Source organism: Oscarella lobularis, chromosome 9 (genome assembly GCF_947507565.1).
Source record: "Oscarella lobularis chromosome 9, ooOscLobu1.1, whole genome shotgun sequence".
Lineage (NCBI taxonomy): Eukaryota > Metazoa > Porifera > Homoscleromorpha > Homosclerophorida > Oscarellidae > Oscarella > Oscarella lobularis.
The window spans coordinates 3,289,127-3,311,771 of NC_089183.1; the positions used below are offsets into that span (position 1 = coordinate 3,289,127).

General features: G+C 44.5%; 7 protein-coding genes and 2 long non-coding RNA genes across 11 annotated transcripts; 3 read left to right on the forward strand and 6 right to left on the reverse strand.

Moving 5' to 3' along the window:
* Window positions 1-971: 971 nt before the first annotated feature.
* On the reverse strand, window positions 972-6,363 carry LOC136190982 (uncharacterized). The gene is made up of 16 exons (XM_065979271.1): window positions 6,203-6,363; window positions 4,987-5,985; window positions 4,775-4,937; window positions 4,509-4,715; window positions 4,335-4,457; window positions 4,113-4,276; window positions 3,927-4,056; window positions 3,618-3,871; window positions 3,354-3,567; window positions 3,049-3,295; window positions 2,787-2,949; window positions 2,355-2,730; window positions 2,206-2,303; window positions 2,075-2,156; window positions 1,861-2,001; window positions 972-1,805 (listed from the first exon to the last, which is right to left on the reverse strand). Exons 1-16 carry the CDS (start codon window positions 6,261-6,263, stop codon window positions 1,139-1,141), a joined length of 4,089 nt encoding a protein of 1,362 aa, XP_065835343.1. The 5' UTR covers window positions 6,264-6,363; the 3' UTR covers window positions 972-1,138.
* A 51-nt stretch (window positions 6,364-6,414) lies between these two features.
* On the reverse strand, window positions 6,415-7,460 carry LOC136190924 (ribosomal L1 domain-containing protein 1-like). The gene is made up of 5 exons (XM_065979218.1): window positions 7,440-7,460; window positions 7,243-7,388; window positions 6,923-7,189; window positions 6,770-6,868; window positions 6,415-6,718 (listed from the first exon to the last, which is right to left on the reverse strand). The coding sequence occupies exons 1-5, from the start codon at window positions 7,458-7,460 to the stop codon at window positions 6,415-6,417; spliced, it is 837 nt and encodes a 278-aa protein (XP_065835290.1).
* On the forward strand, window positions 7,304-9,042 carry LOC136190990 (multiple inositol polyphosphate phosphatase 1-like). The gene is made up of 2 exons (XM_065979281.1): window positions 7,304-8,447; window positions 8,508-9,042. Exons 1-2 carry the CDS (start codon window positions 7,498-7,500, stop codon window positions 8,920-8,922), a joined length of 1,365 nt encoding a protein of 454 aa, XP_065835353.1. The 5' UTR covers window positions 7,304-7,497; the 3' UTR covers window positions 8,923-9,042.
* LOC136190983 (C2 domain-containing protein 5-like) lies at window positions 7,479-14,832 on the reverse strand. The gene is made up of 30 exons (XM_065979272.1): window positions 14,675-14,832; window positions 14,541-14,627; window positions 14,447-14,487; window positions 14,355-14,400; window positions 14,119-14,299; window positions 13,976-14,061; window positions 13,792-13,922; window positions 13,407-13,744; window positions 13,270-13,349; window positions 13,113-13,221; window positions 12,934-13,048; window positions 11,512-11,582; window positions 11,381-11,450; window positions 11,221-11,328; window positions 11,076-11,165; window positions 10,966-11,023; window positions 10,786-10,914; window positions 10,530-10,724; window positions 10,356-10,475; window positions 10,242-10,302; window positions 10,118-10,185; window positions 9,980-10,069; window positions 9,835-9,924; window positions 9,724-9,781; window positions 9,610-9,675; window positions 9,526-9,560; window positions 9,352-9,474; window positions 9,151-9,297; window positions 7,733-9,092; window positions 7,479-7,672 (listed from the first exon to the last, which is right to left on the reverse strand). Exons 1-29 carry the CDS (start codon window positions 14,762-14,764, stop codon window positions 8,973-8,975), a joined length of 3,003 nt encoding a protein of 1,000 aa, XP_065835344.1. The 5' UTR covers window positions 14,765-14,832; the 3' UTR covers window positions 7,479-7,672; window positions 7,733-8,972.
* Window positions 11,613-12,896, reverse strand: LOC136190999 (doublesex- and mab-3-related transcription factor 2-like). The gene is made up of 2 exons (XM_065979290.1): window positions 12,328-12,896; window positions 11,613-12,259 (listed from the first exon to the last, which is right to left on the reverse strand). Exons 1-2 carry the CDS (start codon window positions 12,731-12,733, stop codon window positions 11,742-11,744), a joined length of 924 nt encoding a protein of 307 aa, XP_065835362.1. The 5' UTR covers window positions 12,734-12,896; the 3' UTR covers window positions 11,613-11,741.
* A 1,529-nt stretch (window positions 14,833-16,361) lies between the features above and the next one.
* LOC136191000 (ubiquitin thioesterase OTU1-like) lies at window positions 16,362-19,407 on the reverse strand. The gene is made up of 8 exons (XM_065979291.1): window positions 19,351-19,407; window positions 19,165-19,288; window positions 18,904-19,111; window positions 18,809-18,850; window positions 18,599-18,756; window positions 18,440-18,526; window positions 18,230-18,390; window positions 16,362-18,175 (listed from the first exon to the last, which is right to left on the reverse strand). Exons 1-8 carry the CDS (start codon window positions 19,363-19,365, stop codon window positions 18,050-18,052), a joined length of 921 nt encoding a protein of 306 aa, XP_065835363.1. The 5' UTR covers window positions 19,366-19,407; the 3' UTR covers window positions 16,362-18,049.
* An 8-nt stretch (window positions 19,408-19,415) lies between these two features.
* Window positions 19,416-20,726, forward strand: LOC136191001 (transmembrane protein 41B-like). The gene is made up of 7 exons (XM_065979292.1): window positions 19,416-19,513; window positions 19,561-19,669; window positions 19,735-19,863; window positions 19,923-20,016; window positions 20,074-20,317; window positions 20,380-20,532; window positions 20,587-20,726. Exons 1-7 carry the CDS (start codon window positions 19,468-19,470, stop codon window positions 20,709-20,711), a joined length of 900 nt encoding a protein of 299 aa, XP_065835364.1. The 5' UTR covers window positions 19,416-19,467; the 3' UTR covers window positions 20,712-20,726.
* LOC136191006 (uncharacterized) lies at window positions 20,282-21,192 on the reverse strand. 2 transcript variants are annotated; one of them, XR_010670701.1, is made up of 5 exons: window positions 21,023-21,192; window positions 20,865-20,969; window positions 20,735-20,808; window positions 20,574-20,652; window positions 20,282-20,513 (listed from the first exon to the last, which is right to left on the reverse strand). It is a non-coding gene; the product is annotated as an uncharacterized lncRNA (long non-coding RNA). The 2 variants fall into 2 exon arrangements; XR_010670700.1 differs by having other exon boundaries at window positions 20,865-21,186.
* Window positions 21,102-21,991, forward strand: LOC136191007 (uncharacterized). 2 transcript variants are annotated; one of them, XR_010670703.1, is made up of 2 exons: window positions 21,102-21,621; window positions 21,750-21,991. It is a non-coding gene; the product is annotated as an uncharacterized lncRNA (long non-coding RNA). The 2 variants fall into 2 exon arrangements; XR_010670702.1 differs by having other exon boundaries at window positions 21,753-21,991.
* The last annotated feature ends 654 nt before the right edge of the window (window positions 21,992-22,645 follow it).

Consider the following 22,645-nt stretch of genomic DNA (forward strand, 5'->3'; position numbering starts at 1 on the left):
CAAACACGTTTGAAGATACGATAATTTTGTTGAATGAGGTCATAGAGACGAAAGCAAGAGACTATTTTAAAAACGCTGGTCACAGATTTGTTCTCATTATCGACGAAGCGAATCGGATTCTTCATAGCAAAACTGGTTTGAAGGACTTGCATTCCCTCCAACGGCATATGAAACGTGCGGCAGATATCATGGGTGGCATTCACTTTATTCTCGTTGATTCAGCTGGAGTGCTCGTCTCTCGATTACGAGAAAAGAGTGCATGCTCTAGAATGGACGTTGAAGAGATTCAGGATCTTAACCGAGATGCAGCTGAAGATCTAATGGGACGAGCCCTTGCCGACCGCACTGACATGAAAATCAATATCAGTCAAGTATATGAAAAAGTGACGGGAGGTCGTCTCATTCTCATATGGGAGGCGGTGGAGTACATAAGAGATTCGCACAAATCATCCACAGAAGATGTTAGCAGACACGTTGGAGAAGCAGTTGGCTTGCAAGAGAAACTGGATAAATGTTCATTGACTGACGTCGTCAATGGGTCTATACATTGGGAAATTGTGAAATATTTGATGCTGTATGACAAAGCCTACTATCAAGAGATTCGCTTTCACCTGAAAGAGGTTGCGACATTTACCGTTGCACCCAAAGACGTGCGTCCCGCTGTTGAGAATCTGATCAAGTGTGACATCATATTTCGTCACGTGGATGGAGATTTCTCATTGTACAGTGCTATTGTAAGAAGTTCACTCCAAGACATTCTCAACGGTCGTTATAGCCGGAAAAGAGATGCTGCTGCTGCTGAAAAATCGTCTAGTACTGAAGAGGTCGTTCGTACGGATGACGACAAGAGGGAAGCTGGGAAAGAAGAACTGTGACTTTGACTGTTTGCATGGTGAATGATTAGTTAGGTCTTCTTCTTCTTCTTCTTCTTCTTCTTCTGTGAATGATTTATTGGTATTGGGTTCCTAATATTTCGCTACCCCGTGCGTTGAAATAAGTAAAATACCCCTACACACAAAAAAGACTAGAAAAATAGAGAGTTAGTCAAACATCCATAGTAGATAATCCATAACGATATAATACATGAGATAGTAGTAAACCTGATGATGGCAAGTGAGATGATGACGATGATAATTGGTTACACGTGCTCCTTCTTCGACTCGTAAAAAGCCGTGTTCACTTTGGCATAGGGCAAATCGGAAAAGACGTCAGTGGTCTTGGTCACAAGAATGACGTCATCGGCTCCCGGATATCCGATCGTCTGCTTTTCCTTTTTCACCGTTTTTGATCGCGACGACGTGCTGATTAGACTCTTTCGACTCGAAGTCGAACCGGTTCGACTCAAATTGATACGTTCCCCGTTCTGTCCAAGCGACGATGAAGGCAAAGACGTCGAAAGAGACGATCCCGTAGAAGAAGTCGCATCGCGAGGTCGACGACTGAAAAAGCGAGCCCAGAACGATCTACGCGGCTGCTGGACGTAGCCGAATTGATAATCTCCCGTCGGAGAAAGAGAATCGCACGCGCTTCCCACTTCCGAGTTAGCGTACGCTTTCTCCAGTTCGTCTTTCGATTTTCCGACCACGTGACGAATGCCGCGTTTGCGCGCCGTGCGCAGAAGGCCGCGAATCTCGCGATTCATTGCGACGTTGAAGAGAAAGATGAAGAAGCCTTGGAGACTCGCGAAAATGGCGAAAAGATAGCTGAAAACGACGCGAGCGTCGAGAAACGTGAAAGCGGCGAAAACCCACGTGAGACCGAGTACTTGAGCGACAGCGATCGCGATTTTGAGCTTGTACGCCAAACTTGAGAGAGGGGAAAAAATAAATAATTATTTACATACGGGTTACTGGGTCTCACGTGCTCTTGTCTTCGCGCCCGGATTGAGAGTTTTTGATCGCCTTGGCAACCATGCCAAAGACGAACCAGTTGATGACGACAATGAGGAGAATGGGAGCAAGGAAGGCGCCCATAAACCAACCAATCCCATTGAGCCAACAACTAAAGAGAAAAAGATTAATAATATTTTTATATATTATGTATGTATGTATGTATGTATGTATGTAATACTTACGCTCCATTGTCTCGTATATAGACACTTGACTCTGTGACCTGTTCAGTAATAATTCCGGGCAAGACAAAAAGCAAAGGAGTGCCTATAGAAAAAAAAATTAAAAGATGACGTCATAAATTCATTATTAGTACCCCAAGCAATAATGGCATATTTCCAGACGAGCCTCTTTGATCTCTGCCCAAAGACTTTGACTAGATTCAAGTAGAAATTGACAGCAGCCATGAGCATCCTATATATATTAATTTAGTATTCGGTTTTAGTGTCTAGTGTAGCAACTCACCACATCTGCGCACTAAGAATGAAATAATGAACGAGAATGGCCGAAGCGCGGCAAAATGCCACGTGCGTATAGCTCTCGTTCCCGATCACGAAAAAGAGCAAGCCAATGAAAAGAGCGATGCATAGATTCAATAATATTTGCATGGCTTGATTGTCGCGCAGCATTTTGAAGCAGAGAATGACGAAAATCGTCAATCCGATGCAGACGAGCGATGCGATGCAACCGATCAGGCTGACGATCGATAAAACGTCGTCGTGATCGTTCGATATCGTGTCGCCCATCGCCGAATCGATATCGACGAGAATAGCGAAGTTTGTCGTGTGTACACATGTGCAGTTCGTGTAGCGCGCGCCGGTGGGCGTGTGCGAAGTGCAGCCTATAAATAAATCTCGTTTTATGTCTCCTACGTACGCGATGACGCTTTTTTCTTACCTTTATCTGACCAGTTTCCTTGGTTCTCCAGAGCCGTGTAATTCCACCAGACGCAACGGGGATTCAATGCTGAGGAATTGGTCAATTTCGAGTGACGCATCGAAAAGCGAACGGGAAATTCCTTCATTTTCGCACCGTCCGTGTTCATTTTAATAGATAGAATCTAAATAAAATTTGACAAATGAAGCAATCCTCGATTATATTGTCACGTGGTGCCTTAACATTTTCATTTTTATTAGGGACCCAGACCCAAATAATTTACCGGTGAAACGATTTTCGTTTTTTCAGACAATTTTCCTCGAAAAAGACTCTCGTCTCTCATTCCAATTGCGTTTAAGATGACTGGTTTTGAATCGAGTAGTCGTCGATCGATTTTCAATAGGGCAAGCCAAGAGGAGGAAAATTTCTCGTCTTGTTGCAAATCCAAGTCTCGTTCTCCAGTGAGTGTATAGTGCAAATCGCGACTTGGCATCTCCTTCCAAAGTTCTGATTTCAACGCAATATTTTTTCTATATATAAAAAAGGAGAAAAAATTGAATTATTTTGAGATCTTCCCAAAATACTTACTTTGATACTCTAATTTGATCGCTGCCACTTTTTTCTAGAACGTTTTCGCCGAACGTTTCCAAGACGTGTGAGAGTTGTGCGGACGAATTTGAATCGGTTTGTGAGTCGTCAAGAACGTCACGTGACGTTCCCACGATGGAATCAACAACGTCAAATGTATCGTCAACCGCTTCGTCGCTCAAATCACCAAAACGAATAAGATTAGCAACAGTCACTAGGAAAAAAATTAATAAATAATTATATGTATTCTTTGGGGAGTCTTACTTGATACGCTTGTGACTGTTTGACTGTTGAGGGGTTTCCTTGTTATTTGATTTATAGCTGAAGCGATTGAATCTGCGTTATTTTCGTTGATTTCTATTTGAGACGCGGCTACTGCATCCACGTTTTCGCAGTGGAGACCCGTGTAGTAGAGCTGAGAGCAGACGCATTCGTACTGCCCTTTCTCAGGGCGATTGACGCATTTAGCGTCGTTCTGACAGGGAGACGGATCGCAGAAGTCAAGCACTGTCTCACAACTAGAAGAGACGTGATGTAAAGTGTAGTGTCCCCCATATAATCTATAGGACTAACCGGGATCCTTTGATTCCGCTAGGACATTTGCAGTAGACGCCACTTACTAAATTGCTACATGTGCCACCGTTCTGGCACGGATGATTGGAGCAAGAGTCGACGATTGCTTCGCAGAATTTGCCAGTGAAACCTATTAATTAATTAAAATAAATAATATTTATATTTAATCTACTTTCTTCTGTTTACCTTTGGTGCATGTGCATTCGACTGAGTCGACTCTGTCTAGACATTGGGCTCCATTGTAGCAGGGTCCCGTTGCACAGTCATCTGTTGTGTCCACGCAATTGGGGAGACTTGTTCCCTTGGGACAAACGCATCGATAACCATTGACGTCATCCACACAAGTACCCCTATAAAAGGAAAAGAGAGAGAGAGTGTCTAGATGTGATTCTCTACTTCTCCTCTCACCCATTGATGCATGGATTTGAAGCACATTCGTCAATATTGACGTCACAGTGTGATCCCATGAAACCAGCCAAACATTGACACGTGTAACCGTTTAGCTCATCTTTACACACACCCTGGCCACAACTAGAGAGAAGAAATTATAATAATAAAAAATCAATACTATATATTTTTTACTTGGCTGTCTTGCATTCATTCATATCTGAATCGCAGTTCTTTCCCTCCCAACCTGGACTGCAGACGCAATGATAGTCGTTAATCAAATCGTTGCAACTTCCGTGAACGCATGGCGACGGACGACACTCATTGATATTCACGTCACACGTAGAACCCGTGTATCCAGGGAGACACGCGCACGAAAACATTCCAATCAAATCCGTACATCTAAAATCAATAATTTATATCATTAATTAATTAATTAATAGAGGTTATTGATTTATTACTTTGCTCCGTTTTTGCATGGATTTTGAAGGCATTCGTTGACGTCATCAGTGCAGTATTTTCCGCTGTAACCCGGCTTGCATTTGCACCAAAAATTGTCAATCATGTCCACGCATTCGCTCGTCTTTCCGCCACACGGCGATCCCGTACAATTATCAATCAATTCTAAAGCCAATAAATACTATAAGAAATATATTTTTATTTCTTTATGTACCTTTTTTATAAAGGACATAGTTGCTTTCACTTCCGGCGAGTATCAGAGCAACAGCACGTCCATTCGTCTCGATTAAACTCCCGTATCCCCCGCGCAATGACGACGATCCTTTGAAATCGCGTCGAACAACACCGCCTCTTTTCAATTCGTATTTGTGTACAAAGAGTCGAGAGCCGGTTTCTTCGCCGACAAGAAATGGGCCGTCGGATCCATCGATACCGGAAGTAGTCATGATGTTGCGTCCCGTTCCAACGAGACCGGAATAGGAATCAATTTCCGTTCCACTGGAAAGCGAAAATGATTTCCAGAAGGCAAAGTCTTGATTGGCTGCTCTCTTTATGCCAGTCACATAGACACTTCCGCTTCTCACACTCACATCCATAATCGTATAGTCAGAAGTGAGCGATTGACTCCAATCAATTGAAGATAAACTGGAGGATTTCATCCGAGCAATAAATTGGTTTCCAGCCACAATAACAATTCCATTAGAAGTGACGTCAATGTCTATGATTGGACCAGTAAGTCCAAGTAAACCGTAAGAAACTCGTTTTCCGTCAGCGCAACGCAAAGTCTCAATGTACGCTTTGGATCCTTTCACTTCTCCGCCCACCAAAAAAACGAGGGTTTTATCAGACGAAATTTTGATTTTTTCCACTGTGCGTTTCGTTCCGCTCGGATCGTCGTATCTCCATAGAATTGATCCGTCACTGCTATTCATTTTGACGGCGAATGGACGTGCCCCGCCCCCGCTAACCCCACCCACGTAAATGGCGTCACCGTTCGACGAAACGCCATTTGCGCGTTCTGCGTTCGTTATGCGCTTCGTCCACGTCATCGCGCCTTGTTGGGCGTCGTGTACGGCGCAAAATGCGTCGGTTGTGTTCGAAGGGGCCCCCGCTTGTCCCACAACGATGACGTTGCTTGTTTGACGATCGTATTCGACCGCAAAAGCTTCGCTAGTTGCATATGTTCCCGTTGCAGTCCAAGCATCGTTGAATTCTGTAGGGGAAAAGGCTGCTAAGACGGTGGTTTCCCAAAAGGAGCCCGCGGCCTTCTAACACGTGCTCCATCGCTCTCTCCATATACGTCAGAACGATGGGGATCGATAGAGAAACAAATCGAAACCGCTAAACGGTGTTTAGCTTTGCTCGGCTCTTTGCCAAGATTCGTGGAAAGTCGGGGGAGGAAGCCGGGTCGAAGCTAGACGCTTCCTTACCTGAACTAGCCAATGTTCTGCTGCATAAAACAGCCAACATTGCTATAAGAAGAAGCTTCATGGTGTCGAAGTCGATCGCGCTGCTGCTGTTCCTCGCTGAATCGCGCGGATCACGAGCTTTCACGGCGGCGTCTGAGCTCACGTGGCACGTGCGAAATGACAGCGAAGATCAAAACGTTATTGGATTACGTAGTTAATTAAATCAGTCGGGTCTACGCAAACGTAATCTTTGGTGTTCCTTTACCCTTTTTCGGTTTACTAGGAGGAGCTGATGATGATGATGACGTATCGGTTTCTAGTATAACATTGGCGCTTTCTTCGTCAGCATTCAATACTTTGGGTGCATCTGGTAAGGAGGAATAGAGAGGCAAAGCAGCTGAACTCGTTGTTTTCACGTTGATTGATAAAACATTGGACCAATGACGTGGTATAAGCTGAGATAGAGAGGAAGCAGCGTGACAGATATTTGCAACAATCTGCTTAGCTGGCATTGATACATAAGCAATAGGAACGCAACTAGAAGAGAAGAGAATAAAGAGAATAAAGAAGTTCAACAAGTCTTCTTACCTGCAAGCTCCACGACCAACATATAAATAGGTTGAATCTACAGCTGATCCGATTTCTCGTTTCAAGTCTTTTTTGCGCAGATTCACAGCAATAGGTCGTCTAAAATAAATTCATAGTAAATAATAATAATTAAGAACTTTTTTTTCTTCTGACTTTTTCTTTTCGTAGAAATGTTTTCCTAGCAATCTTGGCATGCAATGCCATACGCGATCGTCGACAAGAAATAAGTCGAATTGAGCGCAAAGACGACGTCGAGATTCGTACGATGAATATTCCTTCTTGACTTTTTTCACTGGAATTATTTCCGAAATTTGATCGATATCGTGAACGTCGAATAGTTCGCGAATCGACTTTTCTCCGTCTTTTGTGAAAAGGCAGACCGATGAACGATCGCAGCCGTAAAGAGAATGGAGAAGAGGTCTAGAGACGAAGAAGGGAAAAAAGGGGGCCCCCCTTTTATTCTATCTACTTACATTCGCTTTGGTTTAGGCGATGAAGCTGGGATTCTCTTCAATGCGACTATGAGAAGGATTTTCTCTTCTTCGCTTTCGAGTTTTATCTCCTTCTCCGTCGTACGAGCTTTGCTAAAGCTCTGGAGTGCGTTCACAGCCGCTTTTACCTACAAAATCCCGCTCTAGAGTGAGACAGGAGGCCAAGAAGACGCTCTAACCTGAGCTTTCGGCAAAGCCATGCTTCCGTTGATTCCCCGTATGTAAAATAGACCCTCGATGATTGCGTGTATTTTTCGACTCCTTTTCCTCGTGCCTGTATCCCTACCACTCGACTTTAGCACAAAGACTCCGTACGAGCCGCCAAAGAGAGTCGCCTTTGAAGAAAAGGACTCGATTTGCAACTGCACAGCAATTCAAGTGAACGGAATTCTTCGTCACGGATCGCGATACCCTAGTAGAAGAGATATGAAGTCTCTAAGACTTCTCACTCGCAAATTGACGAGTTGGTTACCCGTGCTAGACGCCCATTGGTCAGCTCGAATGGCCACGTGGAATTTTCCCTCCACGCTATCCGAACATCGCGAAAAACATTTGCACAATCGCGGCGAAGAGGAACAATACAATCTAGGCCGACGCATCGCCACTTCCTTACCCAAATTATTCTCAATTAATCCAATATCGAAAGATTATGAATTTGTTAGCACAGACGAAGAACGAACTCTTCGTAGTGCAAGTGCATTTGGTCTGGGATTATTCGAGGGTCGGGGAACGCTTGGTTCGACGAGAGTCGAACCCATTGCTGTTCGGAGTAGAGACGTTAATAGGATACTACGTTTTTTTGATGACTGTCCACTGTATATTCAATCTGTTTCCAAGAATCGTAGCGCACTTGTGGAAGAGACGTTTTATTGGGAGGGATCCCTAATGAAGAAAGTGGCAAAGCGGTTGTCTGTTCAATTGACTGGAGGGCGGAATCAAAGTCTTTTGAGTGTCGATGACGTTCGTTTATTCAGTCGTGCTTGTATATTGGAAACGAATGAGTGTGGTAGCAGTCCAATGTGTCAATTGTTTAGCGACGACGATTGGAGAATCGTGAATTATGCGCTGGAATTGAAGAATTTTTGGAAGAGAAGTTACGGTTATGACATCAATTGGAAAATCAGCTCTCCCTTATTGAAGAATGTCTATGAAACGATGCGAAATAAGAGCAAAATAGGAATATTCAGGTAGAGTGATTTGAATTTTGATTTGACTGAGCGTTGTCCAATTGATGATAATGACATTAGGTTTGCTCACGCCGAAACTCTTCTACCTTTTCTAAGTCTTCTTGGACTTTTTAAACCATCCAAGCCATTACGAGCTTCCAATTTCGACGAAGAGAGAATTTTTCAAGCGAGCAAGATTGCTCCCTTTAGTGCCAATGCACTCTTCTTGCTTTATAATTGCACGAAGAAGAAGACGAGCTCATGCACAGTTGATGGCTATCACGTGAAATTATTCGTGAACGAGAAGGAAGAGAGAATACCGAATTGCACGAATCAAACGACTGGACTTTGTAGTCTGACGACATTTGAGGAAATTTTTAAAGATGATCTCACTTTTGATTTTGATATGGCATGCCGCCCTTCTAATGAGTCGACGTTCGCTATCTTCTTTTTGATCGTCAGCAGCCACGCTCTCGTTCTTTTCTTAATCAAATAATAACAATTTCGTATAGTACTGACCTTTGGGTTATTGATGAATATACTGGACTAGAGTGCAGTTTCTAAGCCTTTATGATGAACGGTTTCGGGTTCAGAAAAGGACATTTTTCTTCCATCGTCGTAGTCAACTTCGACGGCGTCACCACTAATATTTAGTAGACACTGACCCTAGAAGGAATTCGCTTCAACTTGTAGTACTACTACAGAAGTCCTCTATGTCTCTTGCCTGATTTTTCATTGGATTTTCCAAGAGAACGCATTCGTTGATTCGGTATGTTACGAGTCCATTTCCTCCCATAGCGGCGACGTGAGCGCGAGCAATTGCTTGTGCGTCCGTCAGAAATTGCTGCATAAAAGCACTCAGACCACCGTTCTATATATAGATTCATGCAGAGAGACAATGATCGTTGCGTAGAAAGAGTCTTGCCTCGCGAATTGACGTGCTCTCGCGTATGAGAAAATGATTCGTATTGCCAAGATAACGAATCGTTTTCGCACCGGAAATAAAAGGCATTGAAGTCACTTGAACTAGAGGAGGAGTAGGAGGAGGCTAGGAGAATCACACTAAGAGCGAGATGTCGTGTATGGGGAGGCTTTGTACCTTGTGCAAGTGACGAAGAGGGAGCCCCTCTTTGTCTGCGGCGGATATATTATATAGCCATGGAGGGATCAGGGTGACCCTTACTTCGAATTGCTTGGTCTCCTATTTCTTCTAAGGTGAACTGAAGATCTTCTGGAGTTGACTCTTTTGCTACACGGCCGTCGGATAGTAGAGCAATTGAAACTATATATGAACTACCTTTTCTTTTTGTCGGTGTTAATTTCGAAGCGCTTAGAACGACACCAGTTACGCAGAGCTGTATTAATTCATTAATTTCGAGATGAGTGTCATTCTATAAGCGGTGAGTACCTGAACTTCGTCTTCGTCTGGGAGATCGCAGTCAAATCTTAAATTGCATAGACAGCAAGGAAACGATTTGGAGAGTTTGAAGGACACGAGCTATAGAAAGAAAATGAAGGGAACCCTAACCCCCAACCTTAGATTTAGAACTAACTTGTAAAATTTCGTTGAAAATCTTGGAGAATTGTTCGTCGGCAAATTCTTGTGGATGCAAGATTGTTTTCTTTTGAACAACTGTTATCATCTATATTCGACAGTGAAGAAGAATTTTTTTGAAATTTTTGACGACGACCTGTGACGTTTTCGTTCCGTATCGAACGTCCATGCCCGGTACAAGTTGAGTACTACAGCAGAAAAGATCTAAAGAACCCTAACTCAATTCTTGAGAATTCTCTCTCCTCTAAAATGTTAGGAACCATTAGGAAGTGAGACATCGCTAAGAATAGATACTGCATCTGCCTCTCCTTGATCGCCAACCTAAGCCACCATCAAATTAAATTACACATAGAATGTACTGTAATTGTAGAAACTTCGGCTATGAGAGCGGGTTTCGATGACGTTCCTGACAAATCTAATTCCGGACGATGATCCCACGATGCCGTCGCTCCCGTTTCGTCTCCGTCATCGTTGGCAGAATCGCTGTCCGACTCCTAGAGGGTCATCATAAAAGAAGAGAATGTTATTGAGGAAATGAAGGGACATACAGACTGAGAAACGACGGCGGTGGCGGCGGCGGCGGCGGCGGCGATGGCGCTTGTCGTGCCAGTGCTAGAGGAGGTGAGGTTATAGAGAGCACGATTCCTCTCAGTTAACTCAATGATTTGTTCTCGCACGTCCTTCTTTCCCATGGTTAGTAAAGAGGGTTTGGGAAGAGCGGCGAGATAGACAGCAGTTCCTGACTATAGACGACATGCCGGGGGAATGATTGGATTCCTATTCGTATTCGTATCGTCGACTTACTGCTATTGCAACAAGCAAACTTTCTCCAACTGTCACTTGAATGCGAAGTCCAAAAACGGCATTCATTCCTTTCACTTTGAGTTTATTGAGAAGTTGACGGTGAACGTCGTGTTGGAGAAAAGGGAGCGCCTATTGAGAAAGGAAATCAATGAGTGGCCGGCTCTAGATCGTTTTTTTTACGTCGCTAACAGCAACAGCGTTACTTTCTCCTTTGTCTTTCTTCTTGTTTCGACAGATTCTGACTCAGGGAGAGATTATAGATGATGATGAAGTCTTTTCGTGGTGTGTACCTTGCTTGAATGAAGCCACCATAGCCCATTACTTGGGCATTGGGAGGAACTTCGGTCGTCGAAAGAAGAACTTCCGGTACGTATTTCTTTCTAAATATTTTAAAATAGCGTCGTTTTTTATTAGGCCGGTGCATGGCTCACTCACTTATTGAGAGGCGATTTCTTTAGTGTTATGGGAAAGGGTAGTGAAGTGGGGGAGTAGGGAATTTCAAAGGGATTATTCAGGGTAAAATCGTCAATTTGTGACGCAACTCTATAAAAAAGTGACGACTCAGATAAACATGATCGACCGAACGGTCACTTACGGATCTTTGATTGCATCAGAACTACTCTCCTTGACTTCGATGGCGGAAGATGTTGGTGGAACAGTGGAACCTTTTCCGAGGAATAGAATTAGATAGGCATCTATACGTTTTCCAGAATAAATAGCACTCACTTGGCAATGGTAATCCTGGTAGATAGAGATTGGCTGCTGTGCCTAGAGCCGACAGAACGCAAAGCTCGTCGCTAGAAAAAGAAAATACAAGGTACTGTAGTAGAGGGAATTCAGTCATGGGCTAGTCGACCAATGAGAGAAACGGACATAATTAGATACAAGAAACTATGCTATTTGCAACATAAGGTATCATCAGTAAGATCGTATGTGATGTCATGGCGAGAACGAGTTTAGTTCTTTCGCTTCTCGAACGCGAACGTTTCCCTTTCAGAAGTAGTGGGGGTAGCATAGTGAGAAGCTTGATCGCTAGCCGTCGGAACAACAGCAGCGTCGCCGCCGCCGTGAGAGCCAAGTGGAAGAGCGTACATTTGTGGAGGCACACCGTAGCCGGGATGATGATGATGATGATGAGGAGGAGGAGGAGGAGGAGGAGGAAGATATGATGATTCTAATGGATTGATACTAGCCGTTTCATCACGATAGCCACAACGCGTAGTCGATGATGAATGGTTGTCAAGGTAGCGTGACGCCGTTTCCGTCGAATAGCCGCTCGATATGAGAACGGATTTGATCGTCATAAGAGGATACCAGGAATATTTTTGAAGTAGATAAGCCAATTGGCGGTTGTGTATCGAATTTCGACGTTCTTCATCGGTGAGTGGAGTTCCGTTGGGCAGATGATCGGCGGGAAATGTCGTCGTCGTTGTCAGCTGTTGTTCAGTCGGCGGCGGAGCGTTATACGCATGCTCTAGAAATTCAAAAACAGCCACTCACAACGTGGCAACCCGTTTTGAATAGTGGGTGTAGTGGGTGTACCGTTAATTTTTCGATCGACTTTGCCTTCGTTTTCGCTTTTTTTCTTGTCTACGTCTACGTCTACGTCGACGGCGCCGACTTGAAAGACGTTATCAGCTGATGATGCGGCGGTCGGCTGTTGACGACGCAAAGCAATCTGCGCTGCCATAACGCGACGACGTTCGGCGACGAGGATGCAACTGGGACAAGGGCACTTATGATACTTGCAATTGCGCTTGTGACCCTTGATAGGGATGAGAAGACCGTGGGCACGACATGCTGAACAGTAGCGTTGACGATCGATTGTCGTCGAAGCCGATGTCGTTACTGGTGTATTGGCGTCCGTTGAAACGGGGGGTGACGATTGCTTGGTGGCGGTGGCGGTGGCGGTGGCGGTGGCGGCGGCGGCGGGCGTCTTTTCTGTCATACTCGTAGGTAGCAAGTCGAAGAATGCGAAGGCGATTCGCGGGTATTGTCATTACGTAGGGCCGGTGTGTTGCTACAGTTTACCGTTGAGAAACATCGCGCGCGGGAAAGTGCGTCGTCAGCTGAGGACGGACGATCAGCGCAGGAGGAGGGCTCAGGGCTGGGCAGTGGGCACGTCTAAGTACTGTACCTACTACTTACCAGATGCTGGTCCACTCTGAGTATCCGACGACCGAATTACAGCCCATTGCTCGTGCGTGAGATCGAATTTCACTGCGGATTTCGGTCCACCAGGCGTCTCTTGTCTCGGGTTCATCTACACACACACACACACACACAAAATTAATCAACTTTTATTGATCAACTTTTCACACACTGACCGGGATTATTAATTCGATCTAGAAGCTTGACCGAATGAGCAGAGACTAAACCACCGAGATTGATGAGTACACCAAGAGGAAAAGCACAAAGGGTAAAGAAAGGAAATTCCTACACAATACATATCCGTCAGCAGTCTGGATCTAAATGATTTCTTACCGAAGGAAGAGCATATTTAGAATAAAGTTGAGTTCGAAGAGCAGACTTTGAGCCAGTCGTTGGAGCAACGCCACTTCCATCTGTGTTGTTCAATAGAAAATGAGATGACTTGCTTAGATTTCTCTCTCTCTCTCTACCTTTGTGTGGAGGACTCGTTGATTCAATAGAATCATTTGAAGTGATGGATTTTGTTCTATTTCGTCCTCCTCCTCCTCCTCCTCCTCGCAAAGACGATCGTTGAAGAGGAAGGGAAAATTTGAGGGGAGATGAGCCACTTGTCAATGACGCAGTCAATGGAATTCTCTGATCAACTGGAAGCAATTCGTGTGACGCTGATGCTGCTGCTGCTGATGAAAAAGGAGATTGCTGTTCCCCAAGTCCTGGACTTGGCATTGTGTAAGCAACGAAAGCAATTGTTCCAATTCCTCGAACAACAATACCGGATTCTCCTTCCAAATCAAAACATTGTCTATAACTAAAGAAAAATTATTTTGATCTAATCTTCTTCATTCTTCTTCTTACCCAAGAACAGCGTTTCCTTTTCCCTCTAACACTTTTAATCCTATTCGTCTTTGCAGAGCACCAGAGAGACGAGAGAATAAGACCTGACGCGCTTCATTTGAAGCTCTCGCTTTTCGTATTTTATCAATCCACTAATGATGACATTAATATGTAATTAGGAGGGTTAGAGTAGCAGCATTGAGACCTGGTATTCAGGATCGTCATTGACAACTAATTCTTCGACAAAACCAAATAGAGAACAATAGTGATAGATCTCAGGTGGATTCAGAGCTATAAGAACATGTATATGAAGCAATACAAGAGAATTATTAACGAATGCTATTTTACATGAGAAGAATCGAACTCCGCATGATGATTGTCGAAATTTGTTGACATCCTGAATAAATTTGACTCGGATTTGAACGTTGAGTTCGCCTCTGATTCCATGCATTGTATCGAATATTGGATACCAGCCGGATATTCCTTTGGGACCGTCGTCCAATACGAGTGGAGTCAAGTCAATGTAGACCTTTTTGTGTAAATATAATTATGGTGAGGGAGGAAAGGGTTGGAGATTCACGAACTCGGCCAATTGCATCATGAGCACTGATCGTATCATAGTCCATCACTCTACAATAGACCATGGTATCATAGTGTCTCTTTTTAGAGTACGTACCTTATTTGTAGGGGTTCGTCTTGAAGTTCTTCGTCATCGATCTGTAAGTACAATAGAGTTAGGTTAGGAGTCTTTATTTTTATCGACGGCTCACGTCGAAGTCGAAGCATTCTCCATTCCACACTGGATTGAGATTCTTTCGACAAACGTCCGTCTTGTAAGTAGTTCCTCCCAGTTTCACCTAGAGAGCCAAGGGTTTGACGTCACATGCAACTGGTTGCGGCTCACCTCAGCAAATGCATCCGTTAGATCGCTCGCACGATCCATGATCGGCAAGTTTCGTGCTGCCAAAATCCGAACGCGAACGCTGCTCGGCATATCGTTGCGCAAAACCCTTGGGCTTGGGCTCGCGTACGTGGCTCGGTTCCCGGACACTATTCTCTTTCGACTCCAAGTCGAACCGGTTCGACTCAAATTGATGCGTTCTCCGGAAAGGAATCGAATCAACGTTTTTTGTTTCAAAGTTCTTCTATTTCTCGTGTTTCTGTGTGCTGTTGTGTATCTACTGTTGGGAATGAGTCAATGGTATTGGCTAAGGAGCGCCATCGACGATGGCGTCCTTCTCACCGGAGAGCGCCTGGGGGAAAGAGCTCATCATGCTAATCGAAGCGACGAAATGAGAAGCTTTCGCCAAGAGATTCTTCGCGGCAGTGAGAAGTCTTACACCGTCGTCATTGGTCCTCACGGATGTGGCAAGTCATCTCTCATCCAAGATGTTCTTCAAGATTCTGCGGAAGGCGGCGCCAAGGGTGTTGTCTACGTCAGACATCCTGATGCCACAAAAAAAACATCTCTGTTCAACACACTTCGAGAAGCTTTCGGTGGTCTATATATCTACCATCAGAATACATGTTTTTTATCCATTTCTTTTCTTCGGTGGTTCCTTCTTCTTGGTTGTCTTATATCGACTGGACGCCTTCACACACGTTTGAAGATACGATAAATTTGTTGAATCGGGTCATAAAGACGAAAGCGAGAGACTATCGTGAAAACGCTGGTCACAAATTTGTTCTTATTATTGACGAAGCGAACCGAATACTCAGTTCTAAAAGTGGCCTTGACGATTTGTATTCCCTTCAAGTTGTCATGAAAGATGAAGCAGACTCAAGAGGTGGCATTCGCTTTATTCTCGTTGATTCAGCTGGAGTGCTCATCTCTCGATTACGAGATCATAGTGCAGGTTCAAGAATGAAAGTTGAAGAGGTTCACGATCTTAGCCGAAATGAAGCTGAAGATCTAATGAGACGAGCCCTTGCCGACCGCACTGACATGAAAATCAATAATATTAGTCAAGTCTATGAGAAAGTGACAGGAGGTCGCCTCATTCTCATATGGGAGGCGGTGGAATACATAAGAAAATCGCATGAATCATCTATAGAAGATGTTAGCGAACACGTTGTAGAAGCAGTTGGCTTGCAAGAGAACGTGGATGAGTGCTTCTTAACGTCCAACATGGTCAATAAGTCTGTTGAATGGAGAATTGTTAAATACTTGTTGCAACATGACGAAGCCGTTTCTCTTAACCATTTTTTAAAGCGAAAGGGTTAAGTACTTTGACACGGGAGACGAGAGTGCTGCTATAGACAATCTGCTGAGATGTGACGTAGTATTTCGTCATGCAAATGGAAGGCACGCATTGTACAGCGCAATTGTACGAAGCCGGCTGCTAGAAATTCTTCATCGTGATAACAAGGAATGGCAATGGCAGAGAAGAGACACGAATGATGACGTGGTGGTAGCGGCGACGACGACAGCATCATCACCAGAACGTTCTACTGAAGAGGGAGTCGGTGCGGGAAACCAGAACAGGCTAGCTGCTGGAAAGGAAGAACTTTGACTTTGACTACTGTTTCATCGCTTGTGTTTTCTTCTTCTTCTTCTTCTTTGGTGAATGATTAGGTCTTCTTCTTCTGTGAATAATTTATTAGTATTGGGTTCCTAACATTTCGTTACCCTGTGCGTTGAAATAAGTACAAGACCCCTACACACAAAAGACTAAAAAAATAGTAGATAACCCATAACGACATAATGCATGAGATAGTAAAACCAGGCCTTGGCTCGCCTTCTACATACAGTCGTCGGTTCCGGACGCACTAGTTAATCCCCACGTGATGCCCGCGAAATGGATTATTAATAGAACTCGTGAAAACAATTACCATATATAGTTGATGCACTCGTAGAGGAGCGCCACTCAATTTTTCCATGCACAACTTCTCCATCGCCATCGTAGTCTCGATTTTGCTTGTCACTGTTGCTGTGGCAGCAAATGATGATGATGATACTGTTGCCTCTAAAACGTTTCTCTTTTTTCCATATCCAGATGATTCCCACGTTCAAGTGGCTCTCAGTTTGGCGCAGGAAATGAATCGTCGGGGTCATTGCGTTTACTTTGCAACGACCCTAAAGCTTAAAAAGACGATTGTCGACTATGGATTCAAATTCATTCATTTATCAGATGAAAAATCATTGAGCGATTTTACAGAGAGAGAAAAGAAGGCAATTTTGGTCTTTGATGACGCGTCCGAATTTCAGCTCAACTCAAATAGAGACGGAGCCGCGAGCAGCGACGCCTTTGCTATGTACGTCAAAGTAGCGACTCTACCTCCAACACCACAAATAGATCCCTTCTATTGGCGTCACCTATCTCCAAAGCAAGCAGAATCGACCACTGAAAAAATATACAATTGGCTTCAAAGCCAGCAATGGATCGACTTGACGCTTTTGTGTCTCTACAACGGATTTCATTTCGTCGAAGGAGGAATTCTTCCTCAAGACGACGTGGATATCATAGGATTTCCACTAGTGAAGGAGAGCGTGTCACGTCGTACGGGAAGAAACGTCGAGAAGTGGCTCGACGAAAGAGCGCCAGTTGTATTTGTGTCAATGGAAAACGAAGATGCTGATTTTATTAGTGCAATCGTTCGCGGAATATTTCGTGCTTCTGCCTCTGTCCGCGTTCTTGTCACTGGCCAACGATTTCCAATCAACGTCACTGACGTGAAAAGATTACGAGTTGTTAATGGAACGACGATTCTACGACGTTCTGTTTTGTGTCACAATTCAACGAAACTGTTTGTAACTCGAGGAGAAAGTGTCGACATAGCAGAAGCTTTTTCTTGTCAAAAACCCGTGCTCATTATTCCCTCTCAAATGTACCGCGAGAGTCACGCTAATGCAGTTCTAGTGAAACTACGTGGAGTGGGCGATTGGGTGGATACGATGACGTCGACAGAGGAGGAGGAGGAGGAGATAATGGGTGAAAAAATCGACTTTCTACTTTATCATTGGAACGTCTACAATTTGCAAGTGCGTAGGATGAATCGGTTGCGAGAGCTCGCCGGCGGCGCAGAACGGGGTGCGAGAGAAATTGAGAATGCATTCATTCGCAAAACGAACGGATTTGCCACTCTCAAGTTATCCTATTGGGAGCGAACGGACACCGACGTCTACCTGCTAATTGCTACTATGTTTCTCGCTATATTATTGGCACTGTACAAGGCCGTGGCTAAACTGCTGCAAATACTATTCTTATCGGCGGCGGAGGCGGCGGACAAGAGGGGGGTAAAGGTCAAAGTAGCCTAGTTCTGTGTCTGTGTGTTTGGCTTACGTTTCTTTGAAATTTGTATGTCCCGTTGCTTGTCCATGTCGATAGGCGGCCATTTGACCTTTGAATGACATGCTGCAGACCAAGCAAAGAAGTCTGCCTTGCAGATCAGTGTACTGACGAGCCTAAAATCCCACCTAACCCCAAATGTCTACTTTTAATATGTCGTCTCTTCTTACGTCGTTGAGATCTCCAGCTAAAGATAGAGCTTGTCCTTTCACCTTCTCTTCGTCGGTTGAGAAAACGGTTACAGTCTTTCCATTGCGAGTTAGGTATAGAGCGTCGAAATGAATTCCATCGTGAAGTAGAAAAACTCGTTTCTTGTAACCTTTTCTTTCTCCTATACTAAGATCTATAGAAATGGGATACTTTTCATCAATTTTTCTTACCGAATTCGTCAATTCTAAGGTTTTGAACGTTTACTACGTCAATTTCAGTTTCGTACATATTACTAAAGACGATCAGTTCTGGGGTCCCTAGGGATACATATGACATTGTGTGAATGTACCGTACTACAATTTCATTAATTAATTAATTAATTAACTGACCGCCCCAACTGTTCTTTTTTCGAATCCATTCACAATAGTCCTTATTTGGTCGGCCAAGAAACGTTTCATTATAGGTGAAGGGATCCGATGCAATGATATCTGCAGCTAAACTACGAAGTTCCGCTGCTCGAGACATCGTATGATTTTCGAGAACAAAACTAGACAAAGCAATAAATAAATAAATAAATAATGAGTAATTCTTGATCAAACCTTATGCTTCCAAACAAACAGGAATTATCAGCTTTGATAATTCTAATAGAGATCTAGTATAGAGATTATATGGGCACTATACTACTTTTTCTTACTTTCTTTTCATTTGACCATCATCATCTTCTCGTTTTTTAGCAGCTGGAACTTCTTTCGTCGTCACTATTTCAACGGGATCGTCATTTCCAGCCGTTTCGTTGTCATCGACTTCGTTGACAATGAGACAGTCACCCGATTGGATTCGTAAAGCGGAGAGTGGTTTCAAGACGTCGCCATGCAAACGCTTCTTCGGAAATCCCGTCAAAACTTTGAAGAAGACATTCGGGGGGTTAGGGGTTAGCCGAAATTGTCGTTCCTACTTTGTTGTCGAGATGGTACGATGCCTGTTGCTTTGTGAATTTCGTCTTGAAGGTCGATGAACGCCGAGGCGCTCGTTAGATTTCCGATAACGCGTCTTCCTTTTGACCACTGGCAGCAAATTTGCTACAGAAAGCGCGTCTTCAACCTCACGAGTCGACGCATTCAGCGTACACTACCGTACGTACAATTTTTCTCGACATGCAGACGGCGACCAGTAGGGAAGTTTTGTGCGCGCGCGCAGTTCTGTGTGTGTCGTCAGGCGCAGGGAATGACGTAATAGACTCGTACGCTTAGAAACACAGATGAAGAGTTCTCCTCGCCAAGAAGCTCTGGAAGAGTCGTCGAAAGGTAGAAAATGCTTCCAGGGTTTATCTAAAAGTTATTGAATGTCATAGAAGTGGGAAAGGCAAGCAAATGGCGATCGTTGGCGATCATTGTCGCTCTTTTCTTCCTTTCCCTCATCGTTATGGGAGCCGTTTTGTCTTCTTTTCCCGAAATCGACGAGTAAACAATCATATCGAGTCTCCTTTTCGACGATAATGGTCTTTCGTTTGTTCTACTGTCTGTAGTGACCAAAGACTATTTATAAAATTGCCACGTAATATGGAAGATGCGAAAAATCTGGGCCGACTTTTGTCCAAGTATCGAGAGTCTCACTACAGTGCCGTTATGGCAGCCGTATTTTTCACTTATATCTTGTAAGCGTTAGAGAATTGATTTTTTTGATGATGACGTGTACCTGTAATTGTTTATGTAGCCTTCAAGCATTTGCTATTCCAGGATCAATTTTTCTCAGCATCATGTCTGGATTTCTATTTTCCTTTCCTCTTGCTCTCTTTCTAGTCTGTTTGGTAAGTCTGAGTCGTCTTGACAATTATTGTCTGGCTGTCAATGACTTGTTGTTTTAGTGTTCTTCCATTGGAGCTTCACTCTGTTTTGGATTGTCATCACTTGTTGGCGTTGGATTAGTTCAGAAGCATTTTCCACGAAGAGTCAGTTCGTGGAGAAAACAGATTGAAAATCATAAAGACGATCTATGGAGCTACATGATTTTCTTACGAATTACTCCCTTTCTACCGAATTGGTTCATCAACGTTGCTTCACCCGTTCTCGGAATTCCCCTCAACATATTTTTCTTTGGAACTTTTATAGGTACATGATCTATCTATTATATAACAATAGTCTCTCTATTTATCTCAATTTCTTCACTTGAGGTGTGGCTCCTCCATCTGTTCTATTTGTTCATGCTGGAACAACGTTCTATCAATTGACGACGACCGGAGACATTGCATCGACGCGTTCTATCATTTTTTTGTCTATCTCTGCTCTCGTATCAATAGTGCCGGTCCTATTTAAGAAAGTTTTTCGTAAGAAAATAGAGTAGGCAGAAGGAAATAAATACTATTACGGTATTGTTTCAGCCAGCTTGCGCGGCGGCGTACAGCTCACCCCAGTCACACATCTCTCTTTTCCTATGCATGTGTACTCTACAAACATACAATCGTCCTTTATAGCGCTTGTCGGCGTTTCGAGATTGACGTGGTGACCTAGCTAGTGGCTCGTTCTTACCTCAAGTTGTGATGCCAAGCTTTTGTCTAACGTCAAACAATCGTCTTGAAAGCCGCAGCAGCCGCGAGGATCTCCTAAAATGCACACAAACAAGTCGACTTCGCACCTTTCGCGAAAAATTCCAACGTACAGCGTGTATAAATCTTCGGGACGTCACGAGAACGAATACGAAATGCTTCGCTGAGACGCGTGTCGCTCGCGAGCAAAATCGTCGCCCGAAACGCCGACAATCGTTCTATATCCATCGCTGAGTAACGAAAACGTCCAAACGATTCATTCTTCGTACACCTGCCGTTGAGAACGTAAGGAGAAAACCTCGCCATCCTTCGCTTTTTAGCGATGAGCACGCGCAGTGTTGTAGGTGATCACGCGCAGCAAAAAACGGAGCCAAAGCGGAAAGAAGACGTCGACGAAGACGAAGAACGCAGCGCGCTAACACCTTTAGCAAGTGGGGCCCCGCAATGGGGTACTCGAATGGAGATGAGGCCCCTCGTTGGGATCTTCGCCTCGAAATGAAGAAACGAAGCCCAACGGCCTATTTCGCAGCGCCGGCAACAAAGCTAAAGGTAAGAAAACGCCGAAATTGACGCGATCAAACGGAAGCACCACCTGCGCGTCGCGAAAACAGAAAAAGCAGAGAAACGCTGTCGCTCTCCTCGCCTAAGTACTCCGCGCGGTCTATAAACACCGCCGAAGTCTTCGCGCCGCGCGAAAAGCCCCTTCGCACCCGAAAAACCGCCCGTCTCGCCAAAAAGCGAAGATCGCGCACATGGGTAAGGCCCCTCGTAGGGAATCGCTGACAAAGAAACGGTTTCTACGCCACAATCGCGCCTCAAAAACCAAATCGGCGGCATGAAATCGAATGGAAAATAACAGCGAAGCTTAACGTAAGGAGGCAGAAACGCCAAAACGAAGGACAAAACGCGTTTTCCTGCCTAATGCCCTCGAAACGCCGCGGAAAGCAAAACCGCGCTCGAGCTTTCATCCCCTTCGATGTAAAAACGCTTTCTTTTAGCAGCAATCGCCTTCGAACGCCTTGAAAACGCCGAGAAACAGAGAAAAACAACAGGAGAATCACACAAAATCAGACAATATAGAAAACGATCGAGCGAACAGAACGTACAATAATCTACTCGCCCTTTATTGTTACTTGTATGCGAAAACGAAAAACCGAATTCGAAACCCTAAAAGTCGCAATTTTAGAGACATGCAATTTCCATATAAGTAATGAAGCACTCCCGAAAAATGGGAGGGCCGCGGGTGCCTGTGGCAGTTGATCTTGCTCAACGTCACCACACCCCACCCCGGGGCAAGCGCCGCCCACATCGTGGGCGCATGCGTAAACCACGCCCAGCTTAGCCCAGCTTAGCCCAGCTTAGCCCAGCTTAGCCCAGCTTAGCCCAGCTTAGCCCAGCTTAGCCCAGCTTAGCCCAGCTTAGCCCAGCTTAGCCCAGCTTAGCCCAGCTTAGCCCAGCTTAGCCCAGCTTAGCTTAGGGTTAGGGTTAGGGTTAGGGTTAGGGTTAGGGTTAGGGTTAGGGTTAGGGTTAGGGTTAGGGTTAGGGTTAGGGTTAGGGTTAGGGTTAGGGTTAGGGTTAGGGTTAGGGTTAGGGTTAGGGTTAGGGTTAGGGTTAGGGTTAGGGTTAGGGTTAGGGTTAGGGTTAGGGTTAGGGTTAGGGTTAGGGTTAGGGTTAGGGTTAGGGTTAGGGTTAGGGTTAGGGTTAGGGTTAGGGTTAGGGTTAGGGTTAGGGTTAGGGTTAGGGTTAGGGTTAGGGTTAGGGTTAGGGTTAGGGTTAGGGTTAGGGTTAGGGTTAGGGTTAGGGTTAGGGTTAGGGTTAGGGTTAGGGTTAGGGTTAGGGTTAGGGTTAGGGTTAGGGTTAGGGTTAGGGTTAGGGTTAGGGTTAGGGTTAGGGT

Coding starts and splice junctions, on each gene's coding strand:
- LOC136190924 (XM_065979218.1), bottom strand. CDS start 7,460: ATGGCTTTGCCGAAAGCTCAG. Junction 7,190..7,242: donor TCGCCTAAACCAAAGCGAAT/GTAAGTAGATAG, acceptor CTTCGTCTCTAG/ACCTCTTCTCCATTCTCTTT. Junction 6,869..6,922: donor CATTTCTACGAAAAGAAAAA/GTCAGAAGAAAA, acceptor AATTTATTTTAG/ACGACCTATTGCTGTGAATC.
- LOC136190999 (XM_065979290.1), bottom strand. CDS start 12,733: ATGACAGAAAAGACGCCCGCCGCCGCCGCCACCGCCACCGCCACCGCC. Junction 12,260..12,327: donor AGTCGATCGAAAAATTAACG/GTACACCCACTA, acceptor TTGAATTTCTAG/AGCATGCGTATAACGCTCCG.
- LOC136191000 (XM_065979291.1), bottom strand. Junction 18,527..18,598: donor AAAAAAGAACAGTTGGGGCG/GTCAGTTAATTA, acceptor ATGTATCCCTAG/GGACCCCAGAACTGATCGTC. Junction 18,391..18,439: donor CCTTAGAATTGACGAATTCG/GTAAGAAAAATT, acceptor ATCTTAGTATAG/GAGAAAGAAAAGGTTACAAG.
- LOC136190990 (XM_065979281.1), top strand. CDS start 7,498: ATGATTGCGTGTATTTTTCGACTCCTTTTCCTCGTGCCTGTATCCCTA. Junction 8,448..8,507: donor AGCAAAATAGGAATATTCAG/GTAGAGTGATTT, acceptor TAATGACATTAG/GTTTGCTCACGCCGAAACTC.
- LOC136190983 (XM_065979272.1), bottom strand. CDS start 14,764: ATGCCGAGCAGCGTTCGCGTTCGGATTTTGGCAGCACGAAACTTGCCG. Junction 13,745..13,791: donor AAAGGAAACGCTGTTCTTGG/GTAAGAAGAAGA, acceptor ATTTTTCTTTAG/TTATAGACAATGTTTTGATT. Junction 10,725..10,785: donor GTTTGCTTGTTGCAATAGCA/GTAAGTCGACGA, acceptor TGTCGTCTATAG/TCAGGAACTGCTGTCTATCT.
- LOC136191001 (XM_065979292.1), top strand. CDS start 19,468: ATGAAGAGTTCTCCTCGCCAAGAAGCTCTGGAAGAGTCGTCGAAAG. Junction 19,864..19,922: donor GTATTTTTCACTTATATCTT/GTAAGCGTTAGA, acceptor TTGTTTATGTAG/CCTTCAAGCATTTGCTATTC. Junction 20,318..20,379: donor TTTCTTTGGAACTTTTATAG/GTACATGATCTA, acceptor TCTTCACTTGAG/GTGTGGCTCCTCCATCTGTT.
- LOC136190982 (XM_065979271.1), bottom strand. CDS start 6,263: ATGAAGCTTCTTCTTATAGCAATGTTGGCTGTTTTATGCAGCAGAACA. Junction 4,938..4,986: donor CTATGTCCTTTATAAAAAAG/GTACATAAAGAA, acceptor TATTGGCTTTAG/AATTGATTGATAATTGTACG. Junction 2,950..3,048: donor AAACGAAAATCGTTTCACCG/GTAAATTATTTG, acceptor AATTTTATTTAG/ATTCTATCTATTAAAATGAA.